The following is a 19,380-nucleotide window of genomic DNA, read 5'->3' on the forward strand; positions in this document are numbered from 1 at the left end:
AATGTTCTACAAAGAGATTCGCCAATCCATTTGACTGAAGACATGTCACCTCAAAACGAAGCTACAATAACGCCAAACAGAGATATCGAGCTATTTTCCCAAGTATTATAGGGAAAAAAATCAAAAACTTTATCGCGCGATATCTCAGAAACTTGACCTATGGCGAAAATTTCCTTTTGGGTTCTTAGTATACTCATCAAGGGCTTTCATCTCCAAAAGAAATTTTTCACCCCCCAGACTTTGAGTTCTATTTTGTGTCACAGTGTTATACATGCCTAACAATATGCCAAAATTGGAAAATTCACATTGATTGTGGGTTTATTGAAGATATATCGTCCTCACATATGCTTTTTAATGCACGCAGTTTTGTGATTTTCAGGACATTTCGAAAATAGTTCATTGTGGTTAATGCATATTTTATAATAATGAATAGAAATTCAAATAATTTGCATGCAAACAAATTTATAAATCCCAAAATTATTCATATTCAATTACACACCAAGTAAGATAGTATAAGTCAGCTCCATTAACGGTAATATACCCCCAGCATCTGACCAAAAACGAAACAAACACAATAATTATGCCGTATAAAAAAATATATATTTTGTATTTTGTAGGTATCGTAATGTAAGGCTATAACAAATCAATTGTAGTAAGCTAACTTCTGAGAGTTTCTTGCGGATTTGCCATTTTAGTTAGGTATCTTGCTTGTTTTTCAGGCTTTTTGGACCTTTTTGGCCATAATCTCTGGAGGTATGGACTTGCCATTGCAATTGTACCATCGTAAAGGGAGCCGCAAGGACAATCTGCTGAAAAAAATCAAAAGGATTCTATAGGACTCTTAAATTTCAGTTTTCCAAAATTTTGTGTGGGAGGTTCTCGAAGGTGTGGACCGATATAGTCTTACCCGATCTATATCTGGAAGGAATAATAGTAATATATGGAAAGTTTGGACCAAATCGATTTCGCACGTCGACAGTTATCGTTCACACAATTTTTCAGAAAAATGTTGAACTTTTGTGGGGGGAGGTGCCCGAAGGAGTGAACCGATATAGCCCATATACGAAATTAAACTATGTTTGGCACAAAATTACGAAGTGCAAAATTTGGTTCGAATTGGTAGATCGGTTCGAGAGTTATCGTGCGCACCAGCCAGCTAGACAGTAAGAGACACGGATGAACGGACATCGCTAAATCGACTCCAAATTGTTTGAAACGAAACATACTTTGGGTCTAAAACCATTTTTTCGATGGGCACATCTTTGATCGTATTTTGTGTATTTTGTATTGACCTAAAGGCTGAGGGTATAAAATAGGTGACGAAGCGACCCCATGCTGCAATATTTGTATAAAAATTCAACTGGACAATTGAAATTTCTCTGTCATGATTGAGACAATTTGTAGTATGAGAGGAAATTGTGTTCTCTACACAAAACCTATTATATATTGGGCAGTAGGCCCGTTATCTAGCAGACACATTATTGCAATTTGCATCAGGGGAAATATCGGTATTTACTTTGCCGGTATATGCCATCCAGGAATAAAAATACGGACCAAAAATAAAATTTGTATATTTTGCATACAAAAGTAATGGTCCATTTTACCCGATAAATAATATTATTATTATTTATTAGCGTATTCCATCAGGAACATAAACTATTTACATAGAATCTCCATCTTACTCTATCCGAAGCAATATATCTTAACTCATTAAAAGATTTTCCAGTTTCATTAAGAATAGTTCTTCGCCATGTGGATTTTGGCCGTCGTCTGCTGCGATTACCCTGAGGATTCCAGCTCAACGTTTCGTGGCATACATCGTCAAAAGGCTTGCGGAGTGTGTGTCCAATCCAGTTGTATTTACGTCGTTTTATTTGTGTGTTTATATCTTCTTGTTGAGCCAGTTGAAGAAGGTCTGCATTTGATATGGTTCTTGGCCATAAATAATATCGGATCATCCAAAATTGTAGGCATCTACTTCGACCTAAAACCTTACCTCGTGCAAAATTTCGTGACTATTGAGCTATAATTGCGACCTCTAGTGTGCTTATGATTACAGTTCAAGCAAAAAACTGGATATATTAGGCTGTAAATACACGCAGAAAAAAACTGCCTTTCTAACATATGTCCCAAACATATTTTGCAGCAAACAAATATATGTTTGCAACAGTCCCAAACATAACATATGTTTGGGTCCTGCAAACAAATATATGTTTGGGTGCAAACAAATTATATGTTTGGGTGCAAACAAATTTATGTTTGGGTGCAAACAATTTATATGTTTGGATGTAAACAATTTAAATGTTAGGGTGCAAACAAATACAAACCCAAAAGCCAAAAAAAAAAAACAAACACAAGCACCAGTGGGCGATTACTGAGAGCAAGGGAGCGTAAATTTCAATGTAAACACTTTTACTTTTTTTTATGCGTCTCTAGATCGACGTCCATAGTAGAGTAAAATCATAAAATTGCTGTAGTGGGGAATTCGATTTAGAAACACCTAATTTTATGAAATTTTTTAATGAAATTCGCGCTAGTGTGGACCTGGACTTTGAAATGTATGCTGTCTTGCTCTCAGTAAGAGCTCACTTGATATCTCTATAATATACTCGTACACACAAATTGTGGTGTTTTTGTTTATTGAAAGGCACAACAACAACAGACACATAGGTACATACAAAATTCCAAAGAAATACATAACACACTTTAATAAAAGAAAAACTGATTGAAATAATTTGTAAATAGTCACACTTTAAAAAAGAAAAATGTATAGAAACGTAGTTTAACGCTTCTTCTTAGTTGTGAAATAAAACAAATTTTACTCAAAGTTGACATCATCAGTGGGGAATCGGCATCTGGAATCAAATGATTATGTAATAAATAAATATGGATATACCATATTTAAAATATACATATGTATGTAATTACCAATATTAAATGCGATTTCTTCCTTGTCCAATAAAATAATTCCATTCAACTTTTCGATTCAATTATAAAATGTATTGGGCATTTAATTTACTAAAAACACAATTTCTTTAAGAAAACACAAAACACTGATTTATTCACCGTCTTGACGCTACGCTGGCAACTAAAACACTGAAGAAAGAAAAAAACAAAATAATTCATACCATTTCTTCTTATCCTCTTCGCCTGCTACGTTGGTTAACAACAACAAAACAAGAAACACACGAGTTTGACGCATACACGCCATCAAAGCACCAAAGCCTCCTTCTTCGCTTCTACGTCTTCTATTATACAATACACTTTCTGACACTCAAAACAAAATTCAAAGTTTTCTTTATAATTAAAAATATTTTCAGTGGAAGTAGTTCTGCTACAAAGTAGTCACAATACCGACAAATTCCTGAGGGAAATTTTTGTAGCCCAAAAACGACTTAATACCAAATTTCAGCCACTTCACTGGAATAATGAGGCTAAAACCTTTAAAATACCGAAAATCGGGCGGTACCGTTCTATGGGAGCTATATGAAGATGTTGACCAATGCCGACCAATTTCAGGTGGAAAGGTGTATACTCTTAGCGAAGACTTGCTACCACGAAATACCGCAAATCAGGAGGTACCGTTCTATGGGGGCTATATGAAGACGTGGATCTATACCGACCAATTTCCGCTGGAAAGTTGTATACCCCCAAACGAGACTAAATACCCAATTTCAGCCATTTTGGTGGAATATTGAGGACACAACCTTCAAAACACCAGAAATCGGGAGTTAAGTTCTTTGGGGGCTATATAAAAGTTTTGACCTATACCAAGAAATTTCATATAGAACGTTTAGTACCCCAAATTAAGACCAAATAGCAAATTTCAGCAATAGACGGTCCGTCCGTCTATATCTATGTAGAATTGCACGCTGATCAAGAATATATATAGTTGATGGGGTCTACAATGATTATTTCGAGTAGTTACAAAAGGAATGACAAACTTAATATAACCCCATCTTATGGTGGAGGGTATACTAAGTTTCCTGAATAATAAAGATTAATACCTTTAAATTACAAATAAACAATGGCAAATATACAGATATATAATGGCAAGCATAAATCCATCATCGCTTATCTTAAGTTTTCGTTTTATGGAGTTAATCGATGTGTGCACTGAGCGGCTCATATATCGACTCAGAATGATCATGAATATTTCTATTTAATGGGGTCGAAAATTTTTATTTCAATGCGTTACAAACGGAAAAACAAATTTAATATACCTTCCAATCTATGGTGGGGTGCATACAAATTATTCAAATATCTTTCCCTGTAGCAATTTTGTTGTGTAATTCCTATGTTGAGAGAACCTTTTTTGCGATATTTTTAAATTTCTTATTTACATAGAATTTTAGCATTTTATGAGATAAATTTAATTTAAATTTTATGTAACAAATTCTATTTATATATTTTTTTATGGCATTTCACATGCAAATCTATAAATCAATTTATTAACAATGACATCAATATTATAAAACAAAATACATTTTTTTTTATCCCATAACTATGTTTTGTATTCATTAATATTTAATACCAACAAAAAAATCAATTTATTTTCAGATTAAAAATAAATACCAATGGACGTGAATGATTGTGATACTACGTAGTGGCCGTTGGTCACCTGGTTGCAACAACAACTACAACTATAACATTCCAAATGAATGAATATTTGCTAAACAATGACAAATAAACGAAAGCCACAGGCAACACAAATGTTCAAATCTTTGAATAAAAATGAAACCGAAATAACCAATCATAAGTGTGTGTGTCCACAGAATGAGAAAGGAAGAAGATGTGATACAAATTTCAGATGAGATTTATGTGAATAAAGAACAAGCAAGCAACAAAAAAGGAAACAAAATTAAGAATAAAGCCAGTATGACTATACAAAAGAAGTGCAGAGTTTCATAAGCCTTGAGGTTGCTATTGTCATGTAGCACAGTCTGATACAGACAAATCTCTGTATGAAAACAAAACCCAGGCATACCGATAAACAGGTGAAGAATTTTCTACATTGCTTTGGTCAGCAATTCTATGAAAAGAGCTAACGAACATTTGTATGGCAGATATAAAAAACTTATTTGCTTTACTTGCTAGTAACATTCTCCATTCACCACAGATGAAGAAGGAGGCGACATACAATTTGAAAACAAAGAGAGAAGAAAAACTTCCGTATCAATATTCAAAACATATCAATTTGTAATTTTACGCACAATAAAATGGAAAATATGCTTACCTAAAAAGAATATATGTATGTGGGTGTAATAGAATTCCATATTCCCATACAATCAATACACTCTGACCAAAGAAGTCATGTAAGATTGCACAACTAAAGGATTGCTATAATGAAATAACTATTAACACCACAAAGAGAAATACAAATGTGCGTTCATATAAATATTGAATCAATATGGTTGCTAATTGAAGAATTGTTCGAACAACAACCCATATATTGAATTTCTAACTGAGTATTTCATTCAAAAGCATTGTACAAAGCATCGATGTGTATACAAATAATTTTAACGTAAGAAAAAAAAAACAAGCTGTGTGCTTAAGAAAATCCTTTGTTAGTTCAAAAAAGGGGAGCCACCAACCGAGCAGCAGTTACCCTCAGTCAAGTGTGTACATCCGAGCAACAACCCTCACACAACAACATCAACAGCAGAAATAACACTTTGAACAAGGATTATGCTGAGAAAATGAATCTCTCCTTTGATACACGCATTTTCGTACTTATTTGTTGTTTGCTGCAAGGTAAGTTACTCACCTACAATTTCCCAAAACTTCCCTATATACCTGCAAATATACATATACATATCGTCTACTTGTTTAAACTTCCATTTTATCTACACAATAAAAACGTTGTATAACAACTGAGCGATTTGTAGTAGTGCAGCTTTATAGTTTTGTATAACGTTCTTTCACTGTCAATCATTGCAGTTCATGGAAGTATTTTTCATTTCAATGTAAGATAGTTTAAAGGCTAACAACAATCCAAAATACAAGAAAATGAAAGTCGTGAATTGTGGAGTAATGATCTCCCTACTGCTTTGGAAGCAGTCCAAATGGAGTTGTGAAATTGCCACAACATTTACGGCATCTTAACAGCTTCCAGCATATCATTAACATTTAAAGTAATCGTATAAATGAATAACTGTCTCACGCAAGAATAGTATAGTATATAAAATAAAAAAAAAATCTGAAACATTTGACATATGTACATATGTCAAATCAAGAGGTACCGTTACTGTAAAGTCAAAATAAAAAGATATTACAAATCATTTTAGAATTACAAGTCAAACCAAGAATAGTTGGTTGAACGTGCAAGTTATGTAAATTAAACCAAGTAAGAGAGGGCAATAGTTGGACGGGGCCGACCATGCGATACCCTGTTGGCATGGTGCTCTTGAAACAAATTTAAATGTAAGGTGCTTACACCTGGGAAGTTTTTGCGGATTCTGAAACTGCAATGTTCATAGATGAGAAAAATCGAAAAACAAAAAAATCGCCGGATCGCCTTTTAAATAAAACGCGATTCAAGTTGACATTTTGAAGGGTTTTTAGGTTTTCACGATTTTGCTTGGAAACCGCGATATCTTCGTAGTTTTTACGGTTATTGAGATATAGAAGTTCAAATTAGAACAATTAGATTGACTGTATCGCCTCCTTATAAAACAATGTCATGACTGCAATTTCCCACCTTAATCTTATATATGTATCTCAAAAATGGTACAACCTAGGAAAAAATTATGAAAGCCAATCTTGTAGAGAATTTTCACAGCTACAACATATTTTTTAGTCCCATTTCGAAAAGATTTGCAGTTTTTAAGCTAAATCCTGAAGACCTAACAAAAAAATCTGTTTTTGGATTTTCTCATCTATGAACATTGCTGTTTCAGTATCCGTAAACACTTCCCTGGTGTAAGCGGTTTTCATTTAAAATTAGTTACGGTGCACTGTGCAAAACATTGTAATATAAAGAGGCGATACAGTCAATCCATTGTCCTAATTTGAACTTCTATATCTCAATAACGGTAAAACCTACGAAATTATCATAAAGGTTAATCTTGTAGAGAATTTTCATAGCTACCACATTTTCTTTTGTCCAATATCGGTAGAACTTACGGTTTCCAAGCAAAATAGTGAAAACCTAAAAAACCCTTAAAAATGCCAACTTGAATCGCGACTTTTTTAAAAGCGCTCCGGCGATTTTTTTGTTTTTTGATTTTTCTCATCTATAAAAATTGTAGTTTCAGAATCCGCAAATCTAAGTGCTGCCGGCTAGGGACTTGAGGACCTTGTTCCCTCCTCTCAACTTGTCGCAGATAGATGTGGCATGCGCGGACGACATGAATGTCGGCATCGATCATGACATTCAACCCTGTTCTTACCTTTGCCGTCCTGTGGTGAAAAGAAAGGTGGTAGATTAAGTGGAGGATATTTGCATATTCCTCGCGTGGAAAAAGGGGGTAAAGTCAGTCAAATAGGATTTCAGCCTTTCAAAAATGACATCAGGAAAGGTACCTGAAGCTAAGATAGTATAAGCATTCGCATATGTTACGACCTCAATGCCGTGTGGAGGGGCGGAATACATACAAGGTAGATATTTAACAGTTCCTGAGATATCACCCAACCTTGGCAACTCCCCGATTCACCCTACGAGGCTTGGACTTCTCTATCCTGAATTCCACGTACGACTTTCGACCACATATATAATTGATTATTCAACGTTTCAAACTTAGCCGGTGGGTTGTATGCTCTATCTCTTCAAACAGTGTGGAATGTTTAACCGTATTGAAGTCTTTTGATAAGTTAAGCGCCACCATCACGGCTTGCTCTGATTGAGCCCTCGACTAATGCCAAGTTTACACTAGCGCTCCAAAATCCACTGGATTTCACGAAATCCTGAAATACACCCCGGTGTTTACACCTATTTTTTGTTGATTTCAAACATATCACAATGATCAAGGTAGATGCATATGCGCAGCTGATCGAACATGAATTTGCACAAGTTGTTGTAAATTGAATTAATGATCAAAAATATAGAACTTTACAACTTTATTTGGAAAATTATCGTAAAATTATCTATATATCGTATTAATTGTGTAAATGAAAAAATAAAAAAAAAATGATTTTATCGTTGAGACATCATAATAATAAATTTTGATAGATAAAAGTTGTGCTCAGAACCTGCATAATATTAGTACTTGCAGTAGTTTTCCCGTTTAATGCTAAAAATGCGTTCCCGTACACCGAAATCTACCAAGACTTGCACTTCTCTTTAAATAAAAATAGCGCCGAATAACACCTTCTTCTCCTGTTTTCTGCCATACAATTTTGGCCTAGTAGAAACTAGCAGCAAGTATTTTCATTGGCATCTAATATGATAGCTGACACGTTGATTTTGACATTTAGGCAGGCGTTTCTGCAATTTCCGTTCCCTTATTTTTTAAGAAATTTGTATGGGGAAGCAATTTATGACAATTCGCTCTTTTTTCTAACATTACCATTAAAAAAGTACGAGAACACAATGAAAAGTAGCATTGTAACAAAGTAATTTAATATTTTTTTCACATTGTTTACAAATTTTGATACTAAAATTTTGTTGTTGCAGCAATTGACCATCTACCTTGTTTATTGTGATACGTGAAAAGTGTTGCAACTTTTGGTACTTTTTTAGGCAAAAACAGGGTTGTATATCATGTGTACTGTGATTTCGATGTTGATTTCGCTGAAATCACGAAATGAGATGATTTAATTTTTGTATGCGAAATCATGATAAATTTAGCTTGATTCCGCGCGAAATCACGAAACGCCTTCGAAATCACGAAACGACGCCGAATGTAAACTAAGCATAATGCGGGTGGAGATTAGGGTTATGACTTTTTGAAATTTTTTCTCAAAAATGATTTCCTGTAGTGAGAATGAATGAACTTTTTGAAAAAAATCTATGAAATGAAAAAAAAAAAAAATCAAAACTAATAAAATAGTTGTTTTAAAATATTAAAACAACAACAATGGGATTAAGCCAGACTATTTTGAAAAACCAAAATCAAAAAGTTATTTCCTTTTGCACGAATTAATGGCCTTTTGTCTATTAATGACTAAAATAACTTTTATTTCATTTAAATTTTTAAAAAGGTCTCGCACAAGCCACTTTTATTTTTTATGATATATGAACTAAAGTTGTATATAATATAAAATGATTTATATATGTTATAATACAATGATAAAACTAGTGAGAAACAATCAGTTATGTCGTGAGCCCCTATACCTTGTTTTCGGTTAAATATATGCTATCAATGACTTCAAAATATTGCCAAAAGTTGTGAAAAATATAATCTTTGAAAGCTTTTTGTGCGGAAGATTTTTTCATCGAATCACTTTAATTAAGATTTTATGCAATCAAAGGTAAAAACTAATCAAAATATCAGGGATACGAGCAGAGTTACGGAGTCGGAGTTGAGCAATTTTGCTGAAGTCTGAGTCGAAAAAAAATAACTCGGCTCGACACGGGCAAATTTTTCTACATCATAGAAATATAACAATAAATTCGACACATCAATTTTTTTTCAAAAAACATTCTTTATTTGAAAAGAAATCAATAAGAAAACATATAAACGAACGGTAGTTAGAGGACGATTTACAGGATATTTACTATCCTTTGAAATCCAGACTTTTTCAACTATATTTTGATTACAAAATTCATGTGGAAAATATTTTTTGGTCCAATTGATACTTTACTTTTTTGCAAGCAAAAGAAAAGTTCTATAAAAATCGAGTTATAATTGAATATTTTACGTCTTCTATATAAAGGCCTGGGTACATAAACTGCCTCGCCTGCTTACCTTGCTTACCTGCTTCATTTCTGACATAATAAAAATAAAAGAATAAACAAGGCCGAGCAAATTTCGAACTAGGTTGCCTTTTTCTTTTTTATTCTTTTATCAGAAGCAAGGAAGGTGGGCAGGTGAGACAGCTTATGTACCCAGGCCTTAAGTCCTACAAGTCTTCTGTCAGGAGACCTACTGGTCGTCTCACAAAGGTCTACTGGTTTTTCATTTTGTCTTTTGTGAGAAATCATCCCTGTCTTCTATTAAATGACATATTGGACTCCGTCGAAAAACATTGTGGTCTCTTCGGATATCCTACTGAACTGAAAAACAAGACTGGGTTTTCTACATGAAAAAATTCTACAAAAATGTTCCTCCGAGAATTTTATGTAGGTTTCAAAAAATCGATATTGTCACGTTTTCATTATCTTTTATAAGTTTTACCCGTTCCTTTCTCCAAAAAATCTGTATGGTTATGTATTTCGGTACATTTCATATAAGTTATTACCTATGTATGAAATACGGATCGTTATTATGATTATGATTTTTTTACAACCAGATTGATATTCGTGTATCATATTTTGAAGAGGTTTACATAAGATTAGATTAAAGGACATCAAAATCTAGAAACCACCAAAAATTTACATCTTGACTTTTTCTGTCCACCATTTCAGTAAAATCTAAAACTTGTTACAAAACGGATCGATATGTGACTAGATTTGTATGTCCTTGGTAAGCCTACAAAATACATATATCGTTCATGGCATAATCAAAAAAATCGTTTTCTGAGTTAGCAATTTCTATTTTATCTACGACCTTTATTTTATATTTTGTAAAAATTTCATGTTGATATCTCAAAAACTTTACGAGTTACTGCAGATTCACTAGGAGATTGACATAAATCAACAAAACAGTTTTTTGAGTTTATGAAGCACTAACACACTTCAACTCATGCTTGATCTTGCTCAGAAATTTAGAAATGGTATGTGGCTAGCTCTTACCAAGATATTGTTCCAATGGTTATTATAGTTTTTATGTAATAATCTTTTTAAGTGAGTCAAATTTCAATCGTCAACATAAAACGCGTTTTTCTCGAAATTGTATTTTTTTAAATGTGTCACTCTATGAGTAAATGAGCGATATGACAAACGGTTTATCAGTTTTCGAGCTAGAGTTATCAGCACAAACGCTTTTATAAAAACAGATTTTCGTAGACGGCAATTTGTCAAAAAACTTCGCATTTATTTTTCAACAAAAAATTCAGAACGGATTTTAAGTTATACCCTTTAAAGAAGAAAAAAAATCAACCAACAAATTTTCGTAGTTTTGTAAGTGTCACGGAAAATGGCTTTTCAACTGATGGTCATCATTGAGGCTCTAGAAGGACTGTAAAATTTTGGCTTACATCCATTTTAAAACCTGGCCATGAATAGCTTATAATTTTGTTGGCATGCAGTTTTTTTGATTTGTATTGCCCTTAATTTTCACATATTTTGAAGGCGTAAAGATTTTCACACTGGGAAATTTCCTTCCAGAATATACTCGGGAAAAAGGTAAAACGGACAATAACTTTCTAAGTTGTATTTTATTGGTATTTATGTACCCTCAGCATGTATGCTAACGAGGGCCACGGTGCCCTTGAAACAATTTTAAATGGAAGGTGCTTACACCTTGGAAGTTTTTGCGGATTCTGAAACTACAATGTTCGTAGATGAGAAAAATCAAAAAACCAAAAAAAAAACGGCGGAGCGCTTTTTAAATAAATCGCGATTTAAGTTGACATTTTTAGGGGTTGTTTAGGTTTTCACGATTTTGCTTAGAAACCGCAAGTCCTATCAAAATGGAACTAAAGAAAATGTTGTAGCTATGAAAATTCTCTACAACGTCGACCTATACGGTATTTGCGTAGTTTTTACCATTTTTGAGATATAGATGTTCAAATTGGGACAATGCACTGACTGTATCGCCCCCTTATAAAACAATGTCATGAAGGGTACGCCTTAACTCACTTTTAATGAAAACCGCTTACACGGGGGAAATTTTTTGTGAATTCTGAAACAGCAATGTTCATAGATGAGAAAAATGCAAAAACAAGAAAAAATCTCTGTAGGGGCTTTTAAATAAATCGCGGTCAAAATTCACAGTTTTAGGTGTTTTTTAAGGTTTTCACGATTTTGTCTGGAAACCGCAAGTCCAATCGAAATAGAGCTAAAGAAAATGTTGTAGCTGTGAAAATATTAGAGGATTGACGTTTATCATTTGTTCCCAGCCTCTACCACTTTTGAGATAAAGAAGCTCTGCTTACATTTTTAGGTTCTTTGTTAGGGTTTCGCGATTTTGCTTGAATACAGTAAGTCTTATCGATATGGGACCTGAGAAAATCTTAAAGCTGTGAAAATTCTCTACAAGACTGGCTTAAGTAACTTATTCTAAGTTGTAACATTTTTTTAGATATATAAGTTTAAGTTGGGAATTTGCAGTCATGACATTGTTTATAAGGGGGCGATACAGAAATGAATTGAATTTGGATTGTCCCAATTTGAACTTCTATATCTCAAAAACGGTAAAACCGACGAGAAAACCATAAAGGTCAATCTTGTAGACAATTTTCATAGCTACAACATTTGTTTTAGTCCAATATTGATAGAATTTGCGGTTTCTAAGCAAAATCGCGAAAACCTAAACAACCCCTAAAAATTTCAACTTAAATCGCGATTTATTTAAAAAGCGCTCCGGCGATTTTTTTTTTTTTTGTTTTTTGATTTTTCTCATCTATAAACATTGTAGTTTCAGAATCCGCAAAAACTTACGAGGTGTAAGTACCTTCCATTTAAAATTGTTTAAAGAGCACCGTGTGGTATATCACGAATATTGTCAATTATTTCATATTCCATTTCAGAAAAAAAGGATAATTTTTTTTCCGCGCTACATCAACGATTTTTGATATGTAGGTTAAGAAAAAAATTCCCAGTACGAATCTGGTCGCGAGCCAATTTTTGGATGTTGCGGACAAAAGTTATGGCGCTTTTATTTCGCTTTTTAAGAAAGAAAATATTATAAAAACGCTAATTATTTTAATGAGCACATTGTTGCAAAAAAGTTCTCTCGAAATGACTTCAGCGAGTAGTTTGCATAATACCTGCAAAATGTTACACAAAATTCGCGGAATGTACATAAAATTGATAAATTATTGAATATAATTCTACTTTTTTCAAAATTAAGGTCCATTTAGTGGTCATATAATTACATAAAACATTGTTGTGGATCCAAACTTCACGGCGAATCAAATGAGACTGCAATCACACAGATTGGTGTTATAGTTTGGATGTTACAGCCAAAATAAATACATATTATGGTCAAAAAAAAATATTTTTTTGTTTGAAAAAATATTTTTTCACATGCATTATGTAGTAGAAAATATTGGAAAAATCTATAGGAATACTTCCTTCATTTTGCTTAAATCTCCCAACAAAATAGACGGATTTTGCTTTATTGACATTCATATTAAAGCTTTCCCATTAGGGAAGCTAATTGCGTTGATGAGGATATATGTCAAGGCTTCTGAAATGGAAATAGAGGTCAAATAACCCATTTTTATTTGTATGCATTTTAAAATACGTGTAAATCGCGTAATTATCAAAATCATTTTGTCCGCATGTGATTTTCATGTACAGCAAGACCATATCTGTTAATTTGTATATATTTTTCGAAATTTAATTTGGAGGATAAGATGTAGCATTAGCTGCATATTAGCATTAAAATACCTATAAAATATCGCTAATTTGCGCAAAGTGCATACAATTTTTGTCCGCATCCGATTTCAATGTCCACCATGAAAATCTACATCGATATATATCTATTTCAAGGCGATCAATGAAGAACCGTGGATGTAGCATCACACACTATTTTTTGGGATAACATGAATGTAGCTCCCTTATCAGTGAAGTTTTAAAATCTCTGTTTCCGCTAAAACGAAGATGCTGTATTAGTTGTTTCATTGCAGTGGAAACGAACCGCAGAAAACGCGATAAATTACGCGATATTTCCAAAAACAATTTTAGGTGATTTTTCTACTTTGGACGTTCCTGTAACTCGCGTTTTTGTAGATGGATTTTCACGGGGAATGATTTATTAGATCCGGAACGTAAAAAACTAAAATGTGCAATCAAGTACGAGCAAATCGAATGACAATTGTACAAATTAGGCCCGAAAAATATGTTTTTTACAAAAATGTTCACACAAAATTTCCGCATTTGGATGTAGATTACTATGAAGCTGTGCAGACTACATTCACAATATACGTATCAAATAACTCAGAGTCGCAAGTACAACAATCCTATATACGATTTTTTGAAAAACCTGTTTGCGGAATGAAATTAGAAGAAAATTTCAAAAAACACTGTAAATCTGGCTTCAAAATGTCAACATCATTTAATGGTAGAAGCACTTAAAATTTTGAAAAGTAATACATTAGTGAGATGATCCTTATTTAGTTTGCTTCTACTTTTACTTTGACAGGAAAATCAAGAGAAGTGTGGTTTACTCACAAATCGAGAAAAAACAAAAAAAGACATGGTGGCTTCAACCCATTTTTACACATTTTTTAAGATAAATATAGCCACAGCTTCCATGCAAATTATCTTTTAGGGCCAATATTTTTTGCCGTGTCCAAAAATATTTCATTTTATCCAAAAACATTTAATTTGTATAATATAGAACCACAAGTCACGTATTCTAAAAGGGTAAACCTTGGCTTCAGCTATGTTAAATTTTCAAAAATATTGGTGATATACACTTTCATATGAGAAAAATGTGCCTCATCGAAATAATGGTTTTAGACCCCAAGTATGTTTGGACGAAATGTGTTTCAGACAATTTGGAGTTGATTTAGCCATGTCCGTCTGGCTGGCTGGAGCGCACGATAATTCTCGAACGGATCAACCGATTCGGACCAAAATTTGGCTTTCGTAAAATTTTTTCCAAACTTAATTTAAGTTCGAGAATAGGTTATATCGGTCCACTCTTTCTGGTACCTCCCCACAAAAGTTCGAAAATGTTCGGGAAATTTGTGAGCAAGTTCATACTTCCTGAGAAGATAGCCTGAAAGGTGCAAAAAACCCATGTGGCACCGTGTGTAGTGGTTGGAGCGCAATATAACTCTCGAACGGATTTACCGATTCGGTCCACAATTTGGTATTCGTAATATTTTGCCCACACTTAATTTAAGTTCGAAGATAAGACATATCGGTCCACTCCTCCACCACAAAAGTTCAAAAATGTTCGGAAAAATTGTGAGCACGATAGCTCTTGAAGGAAGTGACCGATTTGGTCCAGAGTTTACACATCCTAACATATGTACCAGATATAGATAAGGTTCGAATATGGGCTATATTTGTCCACTCCTTCGGGTATCTCCCACACAAAATTTCGGATAAGTTCATTTTGCAACCTGCTCTCGAATCATATAGATTTTTGTTGAAGCAACTTGCATTCGCTGCCTCAATTACAACGGTTAAAGTATTTTCAGAGGCAAGTCCATATTTCTTGAGAAAACAGCCCGAAAGGTGTAAAAGTCCTCTATGGCCCCATATGTAGTGGCTAGAGACCACTATCTATCGAGCTGATCAACCGAATTGGTCCAAAATTTGGCCTTCGTCATATTTTGTCCAAACTTAGTTTAGTTTTGTCCAAACTTAGAAGATGGACAATACCAATCCACAACTTCCGGTACTTCCCCCAATATTTAAAAATGTCTCTAAAATGGTATGCTCAATATCTCTTGAACGGAAAATCCAATTTGTTCCAAACTTTGGATCTCCTAATATGTTGTCCAAATTTAGTTTAACTTTGAAAATGATCCATCTTAGGGTACCTCTCCTTAGGGTACCTCCCCCACAAAATATCAACATTTGTGTCTAAGTGCAGTTAAGGGTCTGTTCGAAGATCCATTCGAAATGTATACCGATGCTGTTCGTTGTGGTCCTATTTACAGCGGTATTGTGTTTTCCGTGGACAAGTCCAGGCTTCCTGGCATACTGGTCCAAAAATAATACGATGACCCACTCAAATGACTAGTGGATCCGCAGCTGTACTTAATTCCGCAAAGCTTTTAAACTTGAACTAATCCACATTTTTGCCGGCAAGTTAAAATGTCCAAAAAGGGCCACAACATTTTTAAAATACCCTAAGCACATTCGATCTATCTGTAGATTAAAGTTTCGATTCACATAGGCTGAGGGTATATCTCTGTCGGCAAAGCCGACTGATACTTTCTTGCTTATTCAATATAAAATTCAGTAGAAATAATATAAATATGAATGTTACTTCATATCTATGTTCTGTAGTTGAGTAATAATGAACTTTCTAAAGAATATGTTAGGAAAAACAAACAGATTGGCCGTTATGGGCTCAAATATAGGAAAAAGTAAAACATTTGTCCACATTTTATTCATTTTAAGTGGTATAGGAATTTACCCTCGGAGTCGTGAAAAAACTGGTCTGGAGTCGGAGTCGAGCCAAAAATATCTCGACTCCGAAACCCTGGATACGAGGTTGTAAAAAAGTCATAACACTAGTGGAGAAGACTTCTTGTTCCTGAATTCCACTTACGGCTGGCGTCCACACATATAATTGATTATTCAACATTTCAAGATTTATCGGAGGGTTGTCTGCTCAACGTCCTCAAATAGCGTGGAGTGCTTGACAGTTGACAGTATGCTAATCACGTAGCCTCTGCTGGGAAGTTTGGTCTCACATCGTCAAGAGGATCAGAGACCCAGTAAAAAAGTCCTACCAAAATAATGGGTTTTTATAGTACTTTTTGGTCGTCGTAACTACTTACTAAACCCCTACTAACCCATTAATATGAGTAGTTATTTTTGAATACATTATTTTGTAGTGGGTTACATAATGACTAACGGATCCAAATTTTTGCTGGGGATGGTCTGAATGACGATTTTTTAGGTTTTCGACGGTATGAAAGTTGTAAAAGTCGAAAACGTCATATACCCGTAGAAAAGGTATAAAAAGTATTAAACGTCATAATTTTTAAAATAACTGAAATAATTGAACAATAAATTGGATTACACACTTAACACGCCATCTACAAAATATTCCGAACACTACCAATACTCTACGTATGATTCAAAGAAGTTGCGGGTGAAGTAATAAACAAACATATGTATAATGTCCGTAAAATATATCAAATATATATAAAATGTAAATTTTAGAGTTTTTTAGGTTTACGCCAGAATGATATCTCGGAACGTCCTTTCTTTTACCCGAATATCAGAAGGGTTGGGCAGATGTCTGAAGCAGCGACTAGTGAACTCTCTAAAACTCGGTCAATTAGTTTTCCCATGTTTGATGAAAGTGCGGCGTTCAAGGGTGATGAAATCGGGCGGTCTGCAGATGGAGACAATTATGAGGGGATTTTAATTGGTGGCAGCAGCGGTTTTATCGCTTTTATCGTAAGCACAATTTAAGCGAACATTTTGAAACAATTGTAGGGCATGAACCGGAGGAAGTGCGCCGGTGTGATCCATCTTCGAACTTCAACAAAATTTAACGAAGTGCAAATTTTAGCCAAATCGGTTAATCCGTTCGAGAGTTATTGTGCTCACCAACCATCCAAATAGACAGACGAATGGGCATGTCTAAGTCTACTCCAAATAGTCTATAACAGATTTCATACGAGCATAAGTATTTTTATGAGGGTCGTTAGCCTAAATGCTGAGGTTAACAAAATGTTCGAACAATTTTCTTTATAAGTTGAAACCGTGTTTGCTTTAGTTTACAAAAAATATTATAATCGCATTTATCATAATCATATTATAACACAGCAGCAGTTCCACCGCAAAAGGATAGGAAAATACCTATGTACCTACATTTGCTGTCTGCTTTTAATTATACACCTTTTTCACAAATTCGAATTTCATACACAAAACCTTTACACACTTAAATACATGTGCACATATTATTTAGTTTTATGTTAAACTTAAGTGTGTTTAAATGGTTTCAATGCTCTTCCCAAATTCTATGCATATTAATGCTAAGCATCTTTGCCGTTCATACTTTACCTCGGTGTGTAACGACGGTTAGAGCTTTCACAAAATGCGTACGATACGCTTTCCTACATACATTACAGACAGCTATAGAAATAAAACTGTATGGCATTATCATTTACTCTTACGTAAAGTATACCATCGCATACATATTAAATTTGCATTTAAACTTGTGACGAGTGGGTGAGTGTGTGTGTATGTGGTTGGGTGGCTGTTTGTTACACTATTATTTTCTGCACGGGTGTTCTGAATACTCAGCGAAAGCATTTTTGTTTTAGAAAATGTACGCATTTTAACACACATTAAAACTGTGAATAAGTGCGGTTGCTGTTGCTTGTTGAATATCATTCAACACTAACGGAAACCCAAGAAATAGAGATAACGTCAATACCATTATGCAGGAAATTACTGTGGGTGATTGTTATGGCCGTATTTAATAACATTTTAAATTGTTATTTTAATCCATTTCAATGAAAATTTAAAAAGGTAAAAGAAAGAAACGGAAAAATGTAAATACTTTCAGGGTAAAAAAATTAAAATTATTATTACATTAGGAACGAGAGTAGGAAATGTCCAGGTCATTGCAATCCCAAAAACTTGAAATTTCTCATACATATGTACCAAATACAGAAAATACACCAATACATTAAGATCGAATTAGCGTATTTAAGGTACTGAGAACCATATTTTCCAAATTTCAAATAATATCATCAGTTGTGTCATTCCGGTCTAGGTACTGACCATAGTGGTACAACGCGTACAGAGAAGACCGACATATTTCGCACGTTGATAGAAAACGATCAAGACAGGATTAAAAAGACTGCCATGACTCTCTATACATAACCTTTGTGTCACCGCAATCGTAAGGCGGCGGGTTGTTCGATACCGGAATCATACAACACCCGTGTTCGGACAAGCTGCTGTCAGTTTACACATGTTTGTATTTATATCGCTTTTCTGTGTAGAAAGCAGGGTGCAAGGCGGACGTGCATACCACTGCACCACTGTGGCGCCCAAGTCGTCATCGTCAGAATATATGTCGTATTCTTGAGCCTGGCTCCAATGACCCACACATGGTATGTATGGGTGTAGCAGTCGAGTCTGGAACTGCCGAAGAAGATATGCTTAACGTATACATCCCACCGATACATAGCTATTCTCCAGGCTATAGGCCCATCATAAGCCCGCTTTTGGAAGGTATAAGGGTCTGGTCTTTGGGACTTTAATGTTCATCATGAGTTGTGGCATTCGTTCCTCGTCCGCCAAATATAACCATAACCGTGTAATCACATATGACAAATAACGCGGCAACCCGCCGTTTCTCGTGGGTCGTACCATCTCCCCATAATTGTCTTCATAAGCATAAGGTGTGGGTGCCACCGTGGTGGTGGGTGCCACCGTGGTGCAATGGTACGCACGCCCGCCTTGCACGCAGAAGGTCGGGGGTTCGATTCCCCGGGCAAGCAACATCAAACATTTTTCAA

The 19,380-nt window shown here is 34.6% G+C and overlaps 1 protein-coding gene across 1 annotated transcript in view; it reads left to right on the forward strand.

The window, feature by feature from the left end:
• beat-IV (beaten path IV) overlaps positions 1-19,380 on the forward strand; it is a 207,999-nt gene that overhangs the window by 57,889 nt on the left and 130,730 nt on the right. The window contains exon 2 of the mRNA XM_073960365.1: positions 4,561-5,754. Within this exon, the coding sequence (XP_073816466.1) occupies positions 5,700-5,754 (55 nt within the window). The 5' untranslated portion in view covers positions 4,561-5,699. The remainder of the gene's footprint in view (positions 1-4,560; positions 5,755-19,380) is intronic.

This window comes from Musca autumnalis, unplaced genomic scaffold, assembly GCF_047663935.1.
Source record: "Musca autumnalis isolate F117 unplaced genomic scaffold, ASM4766393v1 scaffold_1, whole genome shotgun sequence".
NCBI classification, from domain to species: Eukaryota; Metazoa; Arthropoda; class Insecta; order Diptera; family Muscidae; genus Musca; species Musca autumnalis.